Source organism: Anser brachyrhynchus (assembly GCF_964034855.1).
Source record: "Anser brachyrhynchus genome assembly, chromosome: 2".
Taxonomy (NCBI): Eukaryota; Metazoa; Chordata; class Aves; order Anseriformes; family Anatidae; genus Anser; species Anser brachyrhynchus.
Window position 1 is genome coordinate 930395 of NC_137695.1, and position 16497 is coordinate 946891.

The window sequence follows — 16497 nt, forward strand, 5'->3', positions numbered from 1 at the left end:
CCCGCCGCAGCCCCGCCGCCGCCGCCCCCGCCCCGCCGCCGCCGCCCCGCCAGCCCCGCGCCGCCCCGGCGCTGCCCCATGCCCGGCGGCGGCCGGAGGTGAAGCAGCGAGCGGGCGCTGGATCCTCCCGGCCGCGGCCCCCGGGAGCCCCGGGCAGGGAACAAAGGGCCATGGCCGAGGGGGCTCCCGCTCAGGTAAGGGCGGCCGCCGCAGCCTCGCCCGGGGGGGGGGGGGCCGCGGCCCGGCACCGAACCCCGGCGCCCGCGGGCCTCACGTCGGGGCGGGCCGCGCCGTCGAGGCCGCGGCGGGAGGCGGCCGGGCGGGCCGGGCCGCGCCGGGGGCTGTCAGCACCGGGACCGCGGGAGCCCCCCCCCCCGACCCGACCCCCCCCCCTCACTCCGCCGACGGGGCGGCGGCGGCGGCGCGGGGAGCCCCGGGGGGGCGGCGCGCCCGGGCAGGGCCGGGCCGAGCCGGGCCTCCGGAGACGGCGCTGCCGTCGGGGGCGGCGCCGGCCGGGCCGCAGCCGGGGACGGGGCGCCCTTCCCGGCTCCGGGCCTGCGCCCGCCGCCCCCTCGGGGCCGCCCCCCCCGGGCACCGGCGGCCGGGCCCTGCGGGGGTTTTGGGGGGGGGTGGGGGGGGGGGAACCGGCGCCGCCGGCCCCCGATCCGCCCCCCCCCCCCTTCCCCGTAGCTCCCCCCCGGTGGCGGCGTGACGGAGCCGTGATGGAGCCGTCTGGGGGCCCCCCCCCCGGTGGCGGGTCGGCCGCCTGTCCCCCCGGGGTGTCACCTCCCCGTCCCCACAGCAACGGGGCTGCGCTGTCCCTTGGGTGTCCCCCCCCCCCCCCCAAGTGTCACCCCCGTGCCCCCCTGCGGCAGGCCCTGCCCGTCCCATGGGGCCCAGCCGTAAGCAGCTTACCGGGGTCAGCGCCCTGCGGGGACGCGGGGACGCGGGACGGGGACATCGCCGCCGCCCCGGGGGGGCTCAGCCCCGAGGGGGTCCCCGAGCACCTCTTGGGGGGGGTCCCCAGGGCTGCGCCCGTCCCCGGTGACACCCGTCCCTGCCCGCAGGCGCCGGAGCCGGTGCTGCAGCCGCGCTGCCCCTCGCCCTTCCAGCCGCCCGCCGGCCCCGAGCGCACCTCGGAGCGGGAGACGCAGACGGCGGAGCTGTCCCTGACGGTGGTGGCGGCCGTGCAGGCGGTGGAGAGGAAGGTGGACTCCCACGCCACCCGCCTGCTGGACCTGGAGGGGCGGACGGGGGTGGCTGAGAAGAAGCTGATCGACTGCGAGAAGACGGCGGCGGAGCTGGGCAACCAGCTGGAGAGCAAGTGCGCGGCGCTGGGCACCCTCATCCAGGAGTACGGGCTGCTGCAGCGGCGCCTGGAGAACATGGAGAACCTGCTGAAGAACAGGAACTTCTGGATCCTGCGCCTGCCCCCCGGCAGGAAGGGGGAAGTCCCCAAGGTAACGGTGCCCGGGCTGGGGCGAGGGCATGGGGGTGGGCGCCGGCCGGAGGAGCTGCTCCCCAAATCCTGTAATTTCTGTAAGCGGGGACGGCCCCGGTGCAGGGCAGCCAGTCGCCATCGGGACCTGGGGGGAGCTCAGACGCCAAACCTGCCCGCCTGAGCCTCCCGGTGTGCCCTGCGATGGGGTGCCCGTGGAGGGAGGGAGGTGGAATTGAGGGCGGGGGGGGCGCATCTCCCCATAACTCAGATGGCATTTAGGGGGGAGGTTTCGGTTCTAGCTCGGCCAGCCGTGCCGCAGCAGCTCACCTCTAACCGCCACTGGAGTTTGAATCAAGAACCCGTGAACGAAGCAGGCTCAGCCGCTCTTTCTCCGCCACCTTTGGATCCCCGAGGACGGGTGGCGGTACCCGAGGAAGGAGCGCGCGGGGTCTGCGGCACCGGGCACGGGGGAACCTCGGGGATCCGCAGGAAGATGACGAGCGCCCGCCCTTACAGCTTGGGCTCAGCCATGTACAGCAACAAAAGGCGCCCGCCATGAATATTCATCCGCTATTTGCATTTCATGACTCTTTTCACCAAAAGAAAGTTTGCTGATGGGACCGTTTCCTACACCGGGAAATGAACGTCGCCGCTCTCCGGAGAGCGCGGTGGGTGCTTGCGAGAGGAAGACTGACACCCAGCCTGGAGGAAGGCACGGCGGCCCCGCGGCCGGGCAGCACCGCTCAGCACCGTGCTGCTCTCTGAAGAGCTCGGCGCAGCCCCTGCAAGCCGGCCGCATCCTGAATTTATCTGCAGAAATTATTGCTCGGCAAAACAGCCTCGGAAACTGCCGTCTGCTCCCGGACAATTTGCAAGCAATAACTAATGATAACTCAGGGCCTGGGTCGAGTTTTCCCTGGAGTTCTGGGGTAATTGAATCTGGGGTTTTACGTCAGCTCATCAATAGAGATGAGGTCCAGCCGTGGCACCCGGTTTTTATCTCGTTTACGCTACCTCCAGGCGTGCACGAGCCCGGTCACCTCTGCAGAGCTGACCCCGCGGTGTGAGCGGGACCGAGAGGAGGAGGAGGAGGTCGGTGTCGCTTGGGGAAAGCGTGGTCGGGGCCCCATGCACAGAAGCGGGTGTTTGGACGAGCCCTTTAATGTCACAGAATGGGAACTCGTGCCCAGGAGTTGTTTTCCAATAAAAACACAAACCGGGTGGTGGCCGCGAAGGAGCCTGGCCACGTCCGCGGGGCGAGGGGGGGAAAGGAAGCGAGGGGCAAGGTAGCGTGCCCGCCCAGGCCGCCTGAACCCGTGGTGCTTGTGATTGCAGGTGCCGGTGACGTTCGACGACGTGTCCGTCTATTTCAACGACAAGGAATGGGAGAAGCTGGAGGAGTGGCAGAAGGAGCTGTACAAGAACGTGATGAAGGGGAACTACGAGTCGCTGATCTCCCTGGGTAAATACGGGTGCCCCCCTTCTGCTTCAAGGTAGTTTCTTGGGAATCCCTGGCTGCCTGCAGTCCCAGGCGTCCTCCGACTCCTCCTCGATTTCACAGTTTGATCCTCTCGAGACCCAAATGTCCCGGTGTAAAGGGAGACTTAAAAAGTACAGGAGGATGTTTCCAGTCCTGCTCTTGTTTCCTGGTGGTGCACGAGGCTGGGTAAGGCCACCCCCCAGCTCGGGGCGAGGTGGACAGGAGACCTGTCGAGGCCCCCTGCAGCCAGAGATACCGAAAAAGCATTTTTCCCCTGCGGCTGTTGCAAGGGCTTCCCTTCACCTTTTGGGTCTGCTGCTCACGTACCCCTTTAGAGAAAACTTCTGCGGAGACCCAGGGCAAAGAAAAACTGCGTAACGCAATGTCAGCTGCCGTCTTTCGGGGCTTTATCTGTTGAACCTGCAGGAGAAATCCCTGTTCTGCTGGGGCCAGAGGCGAAACACTTTTGGCTTCAGAAGAGGCAGGAATTCGCCTGAGAAATTCGAAAGTCGTGCACGAAAAATGTTGGGGTTGGGTTTGCTCTTTGAAGTAGTCGCTTTGTGTGTGGCACCGCAGCTCCTGCCCCCGTGGCTGTCCAGGGAGCCCACCTGCAGCACCGGGCTGCTCTGTGCGCGGGTCCTTTGCGGCTGTCCCCCAGTCTCTTCGTGTTTTCTCCCTTGCTCCGCGAGAGGTGGAAGCTGAGCCTGAGGATTCCCCCTCCAGTAATCCCTCCCTCCGTCCCTCTCTCTCCCAACAGACTATGCAATTTCCAAACCCGGTGTTTTGTCCCAGATCGAGCAAGGGGAGGAATCGCGGGTCAGGAATGAGCAGGACTTGGAGGAGAGCGAGATCATAACCGATGCCACCGCAGGTGAGAGCAGCGTGACGAGGGCGTGAGGGGAGCCCTGGGTTGCGCTCGGAGGAGCCGGGAGCCGGCTTGCCCCGGGACGGGCAGGAGGGAGCAGGGCTAAAACACTTGTTGCTGAGAGCTGTGGCGGAGGAGATGATCAGGAGGAGCAAAAACAAACAGGGAAGGGTTCGTCTCATTGACGGTTTGACGTCCAGGTACGGCTCAGCGCAAAGCAGGGCTGCTGGAGCCCAGAGCGGTGGGCACCGGGAGCTGTCAGCAGGGGAAAGATCCGCAGTCGGAGCACGTCCTCGGGAGCCTGGTGTGCCGAGTCGTGGCCGACCGAGGGAGCTGCAGCCTTCCCAAAAACTCCCCTCTGTCGGTTCCTGCTGCATGGCTGGGCTCGCCCTTTGCAGTGCCCCTGCGGCCCGCACCCACCCCGGGGTGCTGAGGGGTCCCTGCGCCTGCAGGGCTGGGCGGGGAGCTGGGCTGCAATGCCTGGGGCCTGGCACGACCGAGCTGCCAGCGGGCTTCTCGGGCTCGAGACAAGGGCGGACAGACAGACAGACGTAGCAGGGAAGGAAGGAGGGACATCCACAGGGCCCGCCGAGGTGCTGGGGCTGGAGGAGGTGTCCTGGCAGAGATGGCGTTGGCTCCGCTGCTGGTCTCCTGCCCCGGGTTGGGTCACTCTGACCTCCTGCCCGGGCTCCTGGTCGTGAGGATTTTGAAGTTAAATCAGGGCCAGCAGGAGAAAATCCTCTGCTGCCCCCGGGGCTGCTGGCTCAGCCCCGCTGCCTGGGGACCTGGGGTGGCCGAAGGGGCACTGGGCAGCGGGCGCGGGGTCCCCAGACCCTTCGGAGTCCCAGACCTGTCGGAGCGAGCCGGGAGGGCTGCGTGCGGCGCCTGGGTTACAGGGAGGACCGCGGCAGGGCTGAGTGAGGGGCAGGGGAACACGGGAGAGCGGCGGCAGAGCAAAGCCAGCCCATCTGTGGGCACAGCAGCAGAGCCAGCCCTTCGGGAGCTGGCAAAGAGCTGCTGGGATCGGTTTCATCCCAGCTCCTGGGGATGACGCCGGTGGGCATCTCTCTTTGCTGCAGCCGGCATAAGGGTTGTGATCAAAACGGAGGAGCTGCTTCCTGAGGACAGCCCCGAAAACCCAGAGCTGCACGGGATGTCGGGGCAGTCGGAGGGGAGCTTCCAGAGCCCGGACGAGGAGGCCGCCTGCGAGAGCCCCTACGGCTCCGTCTCCCCTCCGAGAGACCTCCCGGGCACCAGCCTGGGCGACCCCTCCGAGTACGTCGCTGACTTCAACGAGATCCAGAGGGTCATCGTGCACCACGGCAGCTGCACAGGTGAGAGGTGCCGGGAGGGTGGGGAAAAGGCTGGGACGGAAGAGGGGGGGGGGTGAAATCCCCCCGGGATCGGTGCTGGAAGGAAAAGCTCACGGCTGGGGCAGCCTCGATCGCAGCTGCAGTGGTGCTGGGGCCGGGAGGAGGAGGCACGCGCAGGCGGTGAACTTCTGAGCGTTGTCCGAAGGGGCACCCGACCCGCTGGGGTCCCCTTTGGGAAAAGCCTTTCCCCAAACCTCTTGTCGGGGCAGGAGAGGGAGCAAAGCCAGGGGCTGCAGAGGCCTGGGGCAGGCGTTGGATTTGGGGAGGGGAAGCGGGCGGCACGGGGTCCGCGTCCCCGAACACACGGGAGCTCAGGGAGGGTCCAGAGGACAGGGACGAGGGCGGCCGGATCCGTGACGTGCGAGCTGCCGGGAGGGCAGGCACGGCGAGGCCAGGGGGTGGAGAGAAGAGAGAGAAGGTCGCGGTGGGCACCTCGGGAATGTTTTTTCCCCTGCTGACCCCTCCGTCGGAGGGGAGAGGGCCTTGCCTTTGAGACAACCCGGTGTCGGCTGCCTCTTCTTGGGAAAGCCTGGCAGTTCTTCCTAGAAAGCCTCTGAAAGGTACATAGCCCGACTCAAAGTCCACCGCGGGGTGACGGTCAGGGATCCACCGCGGGCCTTTCCTCGGGGCACGCTGCGTGCGTCCCTGCCAGGGCGGCTTTCACCAAACAGACGGCGTTTGGGGAAAAAAAACGAAAGCGGCAGGGTCACCTCCGGCGTCGGTGTGGTGCAAGCAGGGAGCCTGCTGCCGTCAGGGCCCTCGGCCACCCCATCTCTGCTGGGGTTTGGGAAGGACGACGGTCGGGGGAAGCCGAAGGAAGGGGTCGGTCCCAGGCTGGGCGCTCGGAGCTGGAGCCAGGCAGCCCCGTGCTGTGTTCCCGCAGAGCCCAGCGGTCACTGCCCAGCCCTGCGCAACAGCAGCAGTGAGAGCTGCTCAGAAATAACGCCGTCATTCGTGTCCCTTCTCCCCCTGCCTCGTAACGTCACGGAACTGCAAAGCCTCTCAGTTTGTCACTCCCGAGGCGGTTTGTCCATCCTCCCCGGGGCAGTCGGGTGCACGCGGGGTCTGCGCACGCGGCTGCGGGCGTCTCTTCGGTCCCACCCTAACCAAATTCTGGTTTCGCCCTGCAGAGGACGGGATCGTGATCAAGACGGAGGAGGAGGAGGAGGAGGACGACCCGGACACGCTGGAGCCGTGCGCCATGTTCTCGGGGCGGACCGAGCCGCCGGCCTTCCCCAACCACGAGGCCGGGCTGGGCTGCGAGGCGCAGTGCAGCTCCAAGGCGCCGCCGCGGAGCCTGGCGGCCGCCCGCGTGGGGAAGGCCCCCGCCTGCGAGAGGGACTCGGGGGAGATGAAGCCGGCCACGGCCCAGCAGCGCAACCGGACGAGGGAGAGGCCCTACATCTGCCCCGAGTGCGGCAAGAGCTTCATGCTCAAGATCAACTTCGTGATCCACCAGCGCAACCACCTCAAGGAGGGGCCCTACGAGTGCCACGACTGCGACCTCAGCTTCCGCAACAAGCAGCAGTTCCTGCTGCACCAGCGCAGCCACACGCGCCGCGGCGTGGGGGTGCCCCGGCGCCCCGAGCACGGCCTCAAGCCCCAGCCGCGTCCCCCGCCCCCGGGGAAGCCCTACAAGTGCTCCGAGTGCGAGAGCAGCTTCAGCCACAAGTCGAGCCTCAGCAAGCACCAGATCACCCACGTCGGGGAGCGGCCCTTCACCTGCGGCGAGTGCCGGCGGAGCTTCCGCCTGCAGATCAGCCTCATCATGCACCAGAGGATCCACGCCGGCAAGAGCGAGATGGCCTTCCTCTGCCCCCAGTGCGGCAAGAACTTCACCCGGCCCTCCCACCTCCTGCGGCACCAGCGGACTCACACCGGCGAGCGGCCCTACCAGTGCAGCCAGTGCGAGAAGACCTTCAGCGAGAAGTCCAAGCTCACCAACCACTACCGCATCCACACGCGGGAGCGCCCGCACGCCTGCGCCGTCTGCGGGAAGGGCTTCATCCGCAAGCACCACCTCCTGGAGCACCAGCGCATCCACACGGGCGAGCGGCCCTACCACTGCACCGAGTGCGGCAAGAACTTCACGCAGAAGCACCACCTCCTGGAGCACCAGCGGGCGCACACCGGCGAGCGGCCCTACCCCTGCACCGAGTGCACCAAGTGCTTCCGCTACAAGCAGTCCCTCAAGTACCACCTGAGGACGCACATGGGAGAGTGAGGGGCTGCCACGGCTTCCTCTCCCTTCCCTTCCCTTCCCTCCCTCCAGCCCTCCTCCTCCTCCTCTTCCTCCTCCTTTGCTCATCTCTCCCCACCCTCCCTCCATCCCCCCCGGCTCAGGGCATGGACATCAAGGAAGCTTTGTGTGGTAGCGCCGCTGCTCTGGTGGAGACAGCTAGGCTGATTGGAAATAAATTAATTAATTAAAGCAAGCAACGCGCGGCAAAATTAAAAGATTATATATATATAAAATTAACAGAAGCAGCTGACTTAGGGAGGATCCTCACCATCGACAACAACAGCAACAACAAAGGAAACCTGTACAGGGTGTTTTGCCGGAGTAGGACTCTTAACTGCTTTTTAAATCTACTGTTTGGTTTTTTAATAAATGTGGAGGAACTTTTTATTTGATAAGCAAACTTAGGATCGCCAAGCTATATATATATATATATTTTTTTTTCTTTTCAGTGCTCCGTAGGCTGATTCTGGCACAGTCACTTTTGTCCAGGAGCTCTGCGGAGGTGCTGCAGCCCCGGCCAGGCGCTGCCTCCTCCCGGCTCTCGGGGCTGGCCGCGGCGGCACCGCGTGGCGGCAGGGAGCTCCGGCAGATGCAGGCGGCAAGGAGGTTCTCTGTGTATCTAGATCCGAAGCGCTGATAGGTGCCTGCCCGGCTCTCGGGGCTGTGACGCACTCATGGATTATACAATAGAATAAAATGCTAGTTCCAGTCAAAGGACATTTTTCTGGTAGGACCCCGCCAGCAAGGCTCCTCCAAACGCTCGTTTCTAGCCCCTCATCCTTCCGCAGCGGCGGACACGTTTCCAGCGAGCGGCGACCCCGGGCACCCGGCCCCGCTGCTGCTACAAGAGCTGCGCCCGAGGGGTCGCGGGTGTGAGACGTGGGAGCGGTGCGTGGAGGCACGCAGCCGTCCCCGGGGTCCTGCCCTGGGTATGTGGCCGTGTCCCCCAAGGGCTGAGACCCACGAGCCCGCCCCGAGCTGCTCCTGCTCACCCCCGTCCTCCTGCGGTGATCCCGATGGGGCACACGGTGTCCCTGTGCACAAACCCTTGGGGTTTACGCCGCTCTCCTTAAATGCACCTTGGCGAGCGGCGCTGCCCGTGCCCTCACCGGCGGTGCTGCAGTGCCTTTACCAGCAGCGGGGGCAGCCTGGGGCTCTGCCCCCAGATCGAGGAACGGGGCCGAGGGTGGCTGTGCCGCCGGGAGACCCCCGGTGCGCGGGCACCCGCTGCAGGTCGTGGTTCCCGTCCCCGGTGGCTCCGTGCCCCGTGTTGTGCCCATCGCATCCCAGCCACGTCTGGGGCAGCAGCGCTGGGTTCCCGGCCGGGCACGGGGCCGCGGTGCTGGATGTGGCGTCAGGTGGTGGCGTTAATAAACAGAGCGGTGATGGGAGAAGTCGTCGGGGCCGTCAATGCTCGTACAGAGCCCAGCGCCCCGCTGCAGGTGGGGGAGTGCTGCTGGTGCAGGACGGGGCTGGGCAGCGGTGTGAGCAGTGAGCGGGATGCTCGGGGAGGCAGAGAAGGCTGCAGTCAGGCGCTTGCCCCACTGCTTTCGCTCCCCTTTGCACCAGGACCCGCTCCTCTCTGCTCTGTGGCTCGACTTAAGGGGAAAACCAAGACTTTCGGGTCAACTGCCCCGTCATTTCCAGAGCCAGTGCTGTATCGAAGCCCTGGCACTTCTGTGGTTCTCAAAGCACGTTTGCCAACAAGGCTCGTGGATATCGACGTGTGCGTATGAACGACTCTTAAATTTGTAATTCCCAGACTCTTCCGAGCTAGAAAGCGACCCAGCGCAGCCGGGAGCCCCGGAGAGGAGCACTTTGGGGCTGCCGGGGCAGGCTCTGGCCGAGGTTCCCGGGTTCCCAGCGCCAGGCTGCTGCCCGAAATGTGCTGGGAGCTGTTTGGGGTTTGGGGTCTGGGTGCGTGGGCTGGCAGGGGCTCGGCACGCCGCCAGGGGCTGCCAGGAGGGGACAGCGGGGCCCTGCTGCAGCCCCAGTGTCCCCCCTCTCGTCAAGATGAAACGTAATTAGGAAGACAAAAAAAAAAAAAAAGCACCGACTCTGGTTCTCGGCACCCCTGTTCATCACAGGAGGCTGGCAGCAAGCACAGAGCAGGCAGCCTCCTTTTCTAATTCCTAAGAAGAAATAGGGGGGAACGGTGGGCAGCCGTGGGGTGCAGGATGGAGCCCCTCGCCCCTCGCTGGGATTTCTTGCCTGCGGAAGGGGCGCAGCGAAGCAGCCGGCCCCAGGAAGCCGCTCGAGCACCGGATTACACTCGGCTCCCGCTTGTCCCAGCTGCTGCCCTGGCACAATCCCTTCAGCTGCATTAACCCCGAGCCTGGCGGGTGGAAGCGGCCGCCGCTCAGCGCCGCCAGCCTGCTGGGGAGAAGCTCCCGGGCACGTTTCGGGCTGTAAATGATTTAATTTATGTAAGTGGTCGAAGCACCCAGCGCGGCCGTGCCGAACCGCAGCCCCGAATGCTCCGAGTGCTCGGGAACGGGAATTTCTTAACCGATTCAGAAAGCCGAGACCTGCACGCTGTCCCACGGGGCAGGTGTGGGTGCACACGCGCAGGCTGATACAGGCACACAAGCACGGGCACACAGAGCGAGCCATGGGCACGTGCACGCACTTGTGCGCATGCATACAGACGTGAACAGGGATGTGCACACGAGCACACACAGAGCTCACAAGCACATTCATGCACGAATACACACCCACGTGCACAGACATGGGTACACACAGCCCTGCCTCCGCACCGATAACCAAATGCCTGTACGGAGACACAGGCGGACACGTATCTGCACACACACACACACACATTAATGTGTGCACACACGGAGCTGTGCACAAACATGCACCCACGTGCAGGAAAACGTTCACGCTTGCACCCACATACACACGGATGCGCGGGCAAACGCAAGCAGCCAGTCAGATGTACACTCAGACATGGCTGTGCACACACGTGTGCACACACAGACACGTGCAGATGCGTGCACAGGCACATCAGTGCGCACGCATTCACACATCCATGTGCAAACATGCAGACTCAGCAAAAGGCATGCATGTCGGCACATATGCATGCACACACATCCACACGCGCTTGCACATGTGCATACACATACATACCACACCCACGTGCACGCAGATCCACGTGCATGTAAGCAACACAAACGTGCTGGCACATGCACACGTGCCAATGCAGAGGCACACAACCATGCACACACGTACACAAACACACACGCACACACACACTGACACACATCCACATGCCAACACACACAAATGCACACACACACACCAATGCAAAAGCACACGTGCACATGTGCTTACACACACGTGCACACACCAACACATAAGTTTACACTGACACACTTACAGGTGCCAGCAGACGCACAGATGCCTGCGTGCACACACGTGTGAACACACCAAGACACCGAAATCCTGGCCCTGGGCACCGCCGGGCAGAGCCCGGCTCCGGCCTCTCGGCGCCTCCCTGCAGGTGCTGCCGGCCACGGCCGGGATCCCCCGGAGCCTCCTCTGCTCCAGGCTGAGCAGCCCCAGCTCTCCCGGCCTCTCCTCACAGCAGAGGGGCTCCGGGCCCTGCGGCATCTTCCTGGCCCCGCACCGGGCTCTCCCCAGCGCGTCCAGCTCCCCCCTGGACCGGGGGCCCAGCACCGGACCCACTGTGCCCAGGGGCGGCCTCAGCAATGCTGAATGGAGGGGCAGGATCACAGAACCACGGCGGGGGCTGGGTGGGAAGGGACCCCAAAGCCCCCCATGGCCACCCCCTGCCGTGCCCAGGGCCCCCTGCCCCCAGCCCAGGCTGCCCCCAGCCCCATCCAGCCTGGCCTTGGGCACTGCCAGGGATGGGGCACCCACAGCTCCCGGGGGCTCCCCAGCCCCACTCCCACCCCCGCATTCACCCCCCAGCCCTGCCCCGCTCCTCTCCCCAGAACCGCGGTGCTGGTGCCGGACAAGAGCCTGCGGGGCTCGCTGCGGCCCAACCGCGTCCTGGGTGTTGTGGCCAGGCCTGCGGAGGCCCTGGAGGCCGCTGGCCACCTTGTGGTGCACGACGAGGCCCCGGCCATCTTCTGTGAGAGCTGCCGGGTGCCGCAGCGCCCGTGGTGCCTGGAGGAGGCCCCGCAATGGCCACCCCGGGGTAGGGGGAGCGGGGCAGGGCTGGGGTCCCGCTGGGCGCTGCCGGGGGTCCCCCCCGTGCACAAGATGGGTTCTGGGGTCCCTGCTGTGCATGTGTCGGGGTCTCTGCCTGGCATGGTGCTGGGGTGTCTGCTGGGTGCAGGGGCGTGGATTGGGGTCCCCCCCCCGTGCACAAGGTGGGGTCCCCGGTAGGCAGGTGTTGGGGTCTCCTCTGGGCACAGGGGCACAGATCGGGGGTCCTTTCGGGCACAGGTTGGGGTCCCCTCTGGGCACAGGGCAGGGTCTCTTCCCGGCACTGATCTGGGGTTCTCTGCTGGCACAGGTCAGGGCTTGTGTCCCCTCTGGGCATGGATCTGGGGTGCCCCCTGGGCACGGATCTGGGGTCCCCTCTGAGCACAGCTGGGGTCCCCTCTGGCATGGTCAGGGTCCCCCTCTGTCCTCTGCCTGGGTCCCAGCTGGCTCTGAGCTGATGTCCCGTACCCCTGCCGCCCTGCTGGGGCTGCTGGTTCTCCCGGGGCTCCTGCAGCCCCTCGCCTTCCCCCAGCCCCTCGCACTCCTCTGCAGCCCCGTGAGGGCCCCAGCACCCCGTACACCCCCAGCCAGGGAGCGGCCTGGGGCTGCAGCTGCAGAGGCTGTGGCCTCTCCTCCCGCGTGTGGGCTGGGGTCTCCCCCACCAGGAGCCCCCTCCAGCAGGGGGCACGCCTTGGAGGAGCAGGCGTTTCTGTTCAGGATACTCCAGCCGATTTACCGAGTGCGTCCGAGACACAGCGCTGCTGGCTCTCCAAGCCTCTTCCCACAAATCCCACTTCCAACACCAAAAGGTTTGGGTTTTTTTTTTTTTCCTAATTGAAAAAGCCCACGAACTTCAGGGTTTCCACATGAAGCTATTCCAGAAATGTTTCTGGCCAAAACAGCTGCACACCGGGCTCTCTCTAGCCTGTTTCTAACAGAGGGGGCCAGAGGTGGGTGCTGTCTCTGAGCTCAGCCTTTCTCAACCGAGGTAACCTCAAAAAATGTGCCCCACTCACCCCTCGCTGCAGAGCGGTATTGCCCCCCCCCAGGGTCTGTTTGGTGACGCAATCTCACTCCTGCAAATATAACCCCCAAATCACCAAATATGCTTTTATTTTCCTCTAGGAGACAGTCCAGACCATTTTTTTTTTCCTAGAAAAACAGAAAGAAGGGTTTAATCCCAAAGGAGAAAACAAAAGTGATGTGCTGATGGTACGTGTCTGTGTCTGCCATGCCCTCCCAGCCTGTACACCCACCCCTCTTCAAGGACACATCCCGTGTTTCCCTCTCCCCATTCAGTTTTATCTCCTTCCCCGTAATGACACTGCTGTTTCCTCCTTCCCTCCCTGTCCATCCCATATATCCCTCCATCCTGGTCTCATTCAGCTTCATGGTCACTTTGGGTCCACCAACATCCAGCCTTGCCACCTCTCTCCCCTCTCCTCCTCCTCCTCTTCCCCCAAACCCTTTCTCCTTTTCCCCACGCTCTTCGTCCCCCTCTCCGCAGCACCGCATCCTGCAGAGGAGGGGATGGCTCAGGGGGTCTCTGCGTGTGTGCCTCGTGGGGGACAGTGACCTGTTTTGGAGAGGAAATTGCTGCTGGACACGCTCTGGACAGGTACGAAACGAGCTCAGTGTCTCCTCCACACGTGGCCCTTCTGGGCAGAGGCTTGGGAACGCTGCCGGAGGCTGAGCAGCAGCTGATGGGGGGAGGTAGCTTTGAGTATGTGGGACTCAGAGTGATGTTAGCTGGAGCCAGAGGTTGTTGCACCTCTGTGTGGGTGCCTGGGACCCACAGTGGCCCTGGCCGGGCTCTGGGATGTTGGGTCACCGCTGTCCCCATGGTTCTGTCATCCCTTTGGCTCATGCAGCCCCTTGGGGACGCACGCTGCTCGGCTGCGGGGTCCAGCACGGGGTGGCTGAAAACTGCAGGAGCCAGCATGAGACGAGGGGCTCACAGCTCCCCTGAGCTCTGCAGGTGGAAGTTTCCTCCTGTTACAGGGTTTCTTGTCTCCCCGTTTCCCTCCCAGCCCGCAGTATGGACTCTGTGTGGCTCAAGTTCCTCTCCGGGTTGTTTCCCCCAGGTGCGAGGCGGTGAAGGTCCCCACCGCAGAGCCAGTCTGCCCAGAGCTGCCACAAGAGGTACCACAAGAGGAGAGAGACCTCACGTAATTTCCTTTCCTTCTTCTAGTGAACCTGCTGAGCGTGTTGGACAGAGAAAGGGGTAAGTTTGGGGAGCTGATGGGCACAAATGGGGGAGAAAAACTTTCCAGAAACGAGTTTCCTTATCTCCTTGGGGCAGTGATGGGTTCACAGCGCAACATCTAAATCCGGTGTCCATCTAAAACCGGATCCCTTCGTTTTAACTAGGTCTGCTGTAAAAATAAAGGTCTACTTCCATGCCAGGAGTGACCCAGAGGTGCTAATGCCACATAAGAGCATTGGGTTAAACGTGGCAGCGGGTGCACACCTTTGGCTTTTAGGCAGAGATTGGAAATGCCTCCGTGTGCGCTCAGGGCTCCCCGTGGTCCTGGCAGCACTGTAGGGCTTGAGGCGGGTTGAAGCCACCTGCAGGCAGGCTGCTCTCTGCCCTCGCAGTTTTGGGGATGATGTGCAGGGTGAGCGTGCCTCAGTTTCCCCCACATTGCGGTCCCCGACGTGAGGCCCTGGAGGAAAGGGCTTAGCAGAGGGCCTGGGGTGGTGGCACTGCGTGGTGACGCCTCTGTGGCCCCACGGCATCGGGCAGCTCCAGCTCTGCGCTGAGATTGCCCGGCTGCTCGTCAGAGCGGGGCTGGGAGCTGCGGGGCTCTTGTCCCCGTGGTGCTGGAGCAGGGCCTGGCCTGGGACCGCCGCCGCCTTGCAGCTTGGATGTCCTCACACCTCCGGGGATACCCCCGCACCCCGCAGCCACCCCACACACCCAGCCTGGCTGCAGCCCCGTCACGCTCAGACCTCCCAATATCAAGCAGGGGTGGAAGCAGGGGGCTGGCAAAGCCCATTGCGTCCGTCCCCAGTGCATGGCAGCTGCCCGGCTCCATCCTGCTTCAGGTCCAGCGGGGAGGGCAGCGAGGGTGCTGTGCCCTGTGCCCTCTGAGGGGGTTGTGGGTGCTGCATGTGCACTGGTGGGGCCCAGTGTGCTTACATGACATGCCCCTGCCCTGCAAAAGAGGAGGGAAAAGTTTTTTTTTTTTCTAAATTGGTTGGAAACAGAAGTGCTGAGGCACTAACAGGCCGACTCCTGTTCTTACCCCTGCCACCATAGTGGTTCCAAAGAGTGTTTAGCAATATGGTGATAGGCACTTTATATATATAAATATATATATATTTACATATATAAAAGAAGCTGGTTTGCTTCTCAGCAGGAAACAGACTGACGTGTCTCTCTGTTGTGCATTAATGAAGGTGACACTGGATGCAGAGACAGCCAACCCGTACCTGACCATCTCGAGGGACCGCAAAACCTTGCATATGGGAGAAGAACAGCAAAACCTCCCTGACACCCTCAAGAGATTCACGGGCAGTGCCAGCGTCCTGGGCTCCCAGGGCTCCACGGCAGAGGCATTACTGGGAGCTGGAGGTAGGGGATGGGACAACTGGGCTGCGGGGGTGGCCGTGGTGCCCGTGCGGAGGAAGGACTCGGTCGGCATGGCCATGGGGAACATGCTGCTATACTGGCCAGATCTCCCAGTGACAATGTCCACCTGTCCCTGCAGAGACAGGGAGATAAGATTAAGAGGGTGAGAAATGGGAGAGGGGCAGGGAAGCTTTGGGTGCTGATGCCGGTCTCTGACAGCACTGCATGGCTCTGGATTTGTGTGGTGGGGGCAGCGCTGTGACAGTCACCCCACACCCAGGAACTCGGGGTGGAGACACAGAGCTGCTAATAGTGCTGGCAACTGCCCACGTAAAACATCAAAAAGTGTTAACCCCCCCCCCCCCCAAAAAAAAAAAAATGTTCAGGGCCCAGCAGAGAGCTGCAGTGAGGGCACAGCCTCAGCTTCCTTCAGGCTGCAAGAGAGGTGGTGGCGGGGCTGTGACGACGATCTGTGAGATCCTGGGCGGTCGGGGAGGGACAGGAGGGAGCGAATGCTGTGGTGTCTAATCAAGGAACCGAGAGCACCCCGAACTGGGGGTGGCAGTGCCCAGGCAGAGGGATGTGTGGTGCCCTGGAGCCGGGGGATCCCCCAGCCAGGCCCATTCCTACGCGCGTCGGGGCTGATGATATCGGACCCACCAGCTCTGCGGCCGGAGACTGCCGAGCACCACCGGGAGCTCCGGCACAGCACATCCCGGGGACTCAGGTCAGCAGCAGAGATCTGCGGCTCCTTGCACAAGGAGGCAATGCGGGGCCTGCCTCACTGTTTCCCTGTTTTTCAACCTGCGAAACGGGACCATGTACAGCCATTGCTGCCTCCACCCTCCTCCACCACCAAGGGCCGGAGACGGGGCTGACATTACCGGGGCAGGGAACGGCGCCGTGTCCTCTGAAGGGCTGGGCACGCATCCATTTCGCAGGCGAGCAGCGGAGCCTTGCTAAACACCACAGCCCGCCGCAGGGAGATGACAAGAGAGCCGCACTGCCTTTCCTCCCCGGAGACCTGTCCGTTCCCCACAAGGGCCGGGGAACCGCCAGGCAGGCCGAGCACGAAGCAGCAATTAGCTCTGCAGGCACTGTGTCCCTGGGAACCCAGCGCTGAGCGCGCCTGGCGTTTCTCAGGGCAGCGAAACGGCCGGGAAACGAGAGAGACAAAGGGGGGCCCCGTGCTGCTGGGGGTGAGGGCTCAGCCCCGTGCCCGCTGCCCATGGTGACAGACGGAGCCCAGAGGCGCCTTCAGGGCTCTGCTCAGGGTGCTGCCGGGACGTGCCCTGACGTTCGCGGTGGGCCGCCTGCTCTTTGCAGGTAATGGGGCTCTGGAAGCTTCCAGG

The 16497-nt window shown here is 64.0% G+C and overlaps 2 protein-coding genes across 2 annotated transcripts; both read left to right on the forward strand.

Annotated features, from left to right (window-relative positions):
• Positions 1–6: 6 nt before the first annotated feature.
• Positions 7–9912, forward strand: LOC308189537 (zinc finger protein 783-like). The gene is made up of 6 exons (XM_080579639.1): positions 7–194; positions 1068–1460; positions 2777–2903; positions 3679–3792; positions 4866–5120; positions 6290–9912. The coding sequence occupies exons 1-6, from the start codon at positions 171–173 to the stop codon at positions 7381–7383; spliced, it is 2007 nt and encodes a 668-aa protein (XP_080435765.1). The 5' UTR covers positions 7–170; the 3' UTR covers positions 7384–9912.
• Positions 9913–10732: 820 nt separating this feature from the next.
• LOC308189447 (uncharacterized protein) lies at positions 10733–15312 on the forward strand (the record flags this gene model as incomplete). Its single annotated transcript, XM_080579490.1, is given in 5 exon segments — positions 10733–11747; positions 13656–13713; positions 14854–15125; positions 15127–15158; positions 15161–15312. Coding segments are annotated over 5 exon segments (1146 nt in total). The 5' UTR covers positions 10733–11115.
• Between the last annotated feature and the right edge of the window lie 1185 nt (positions 15313–16497).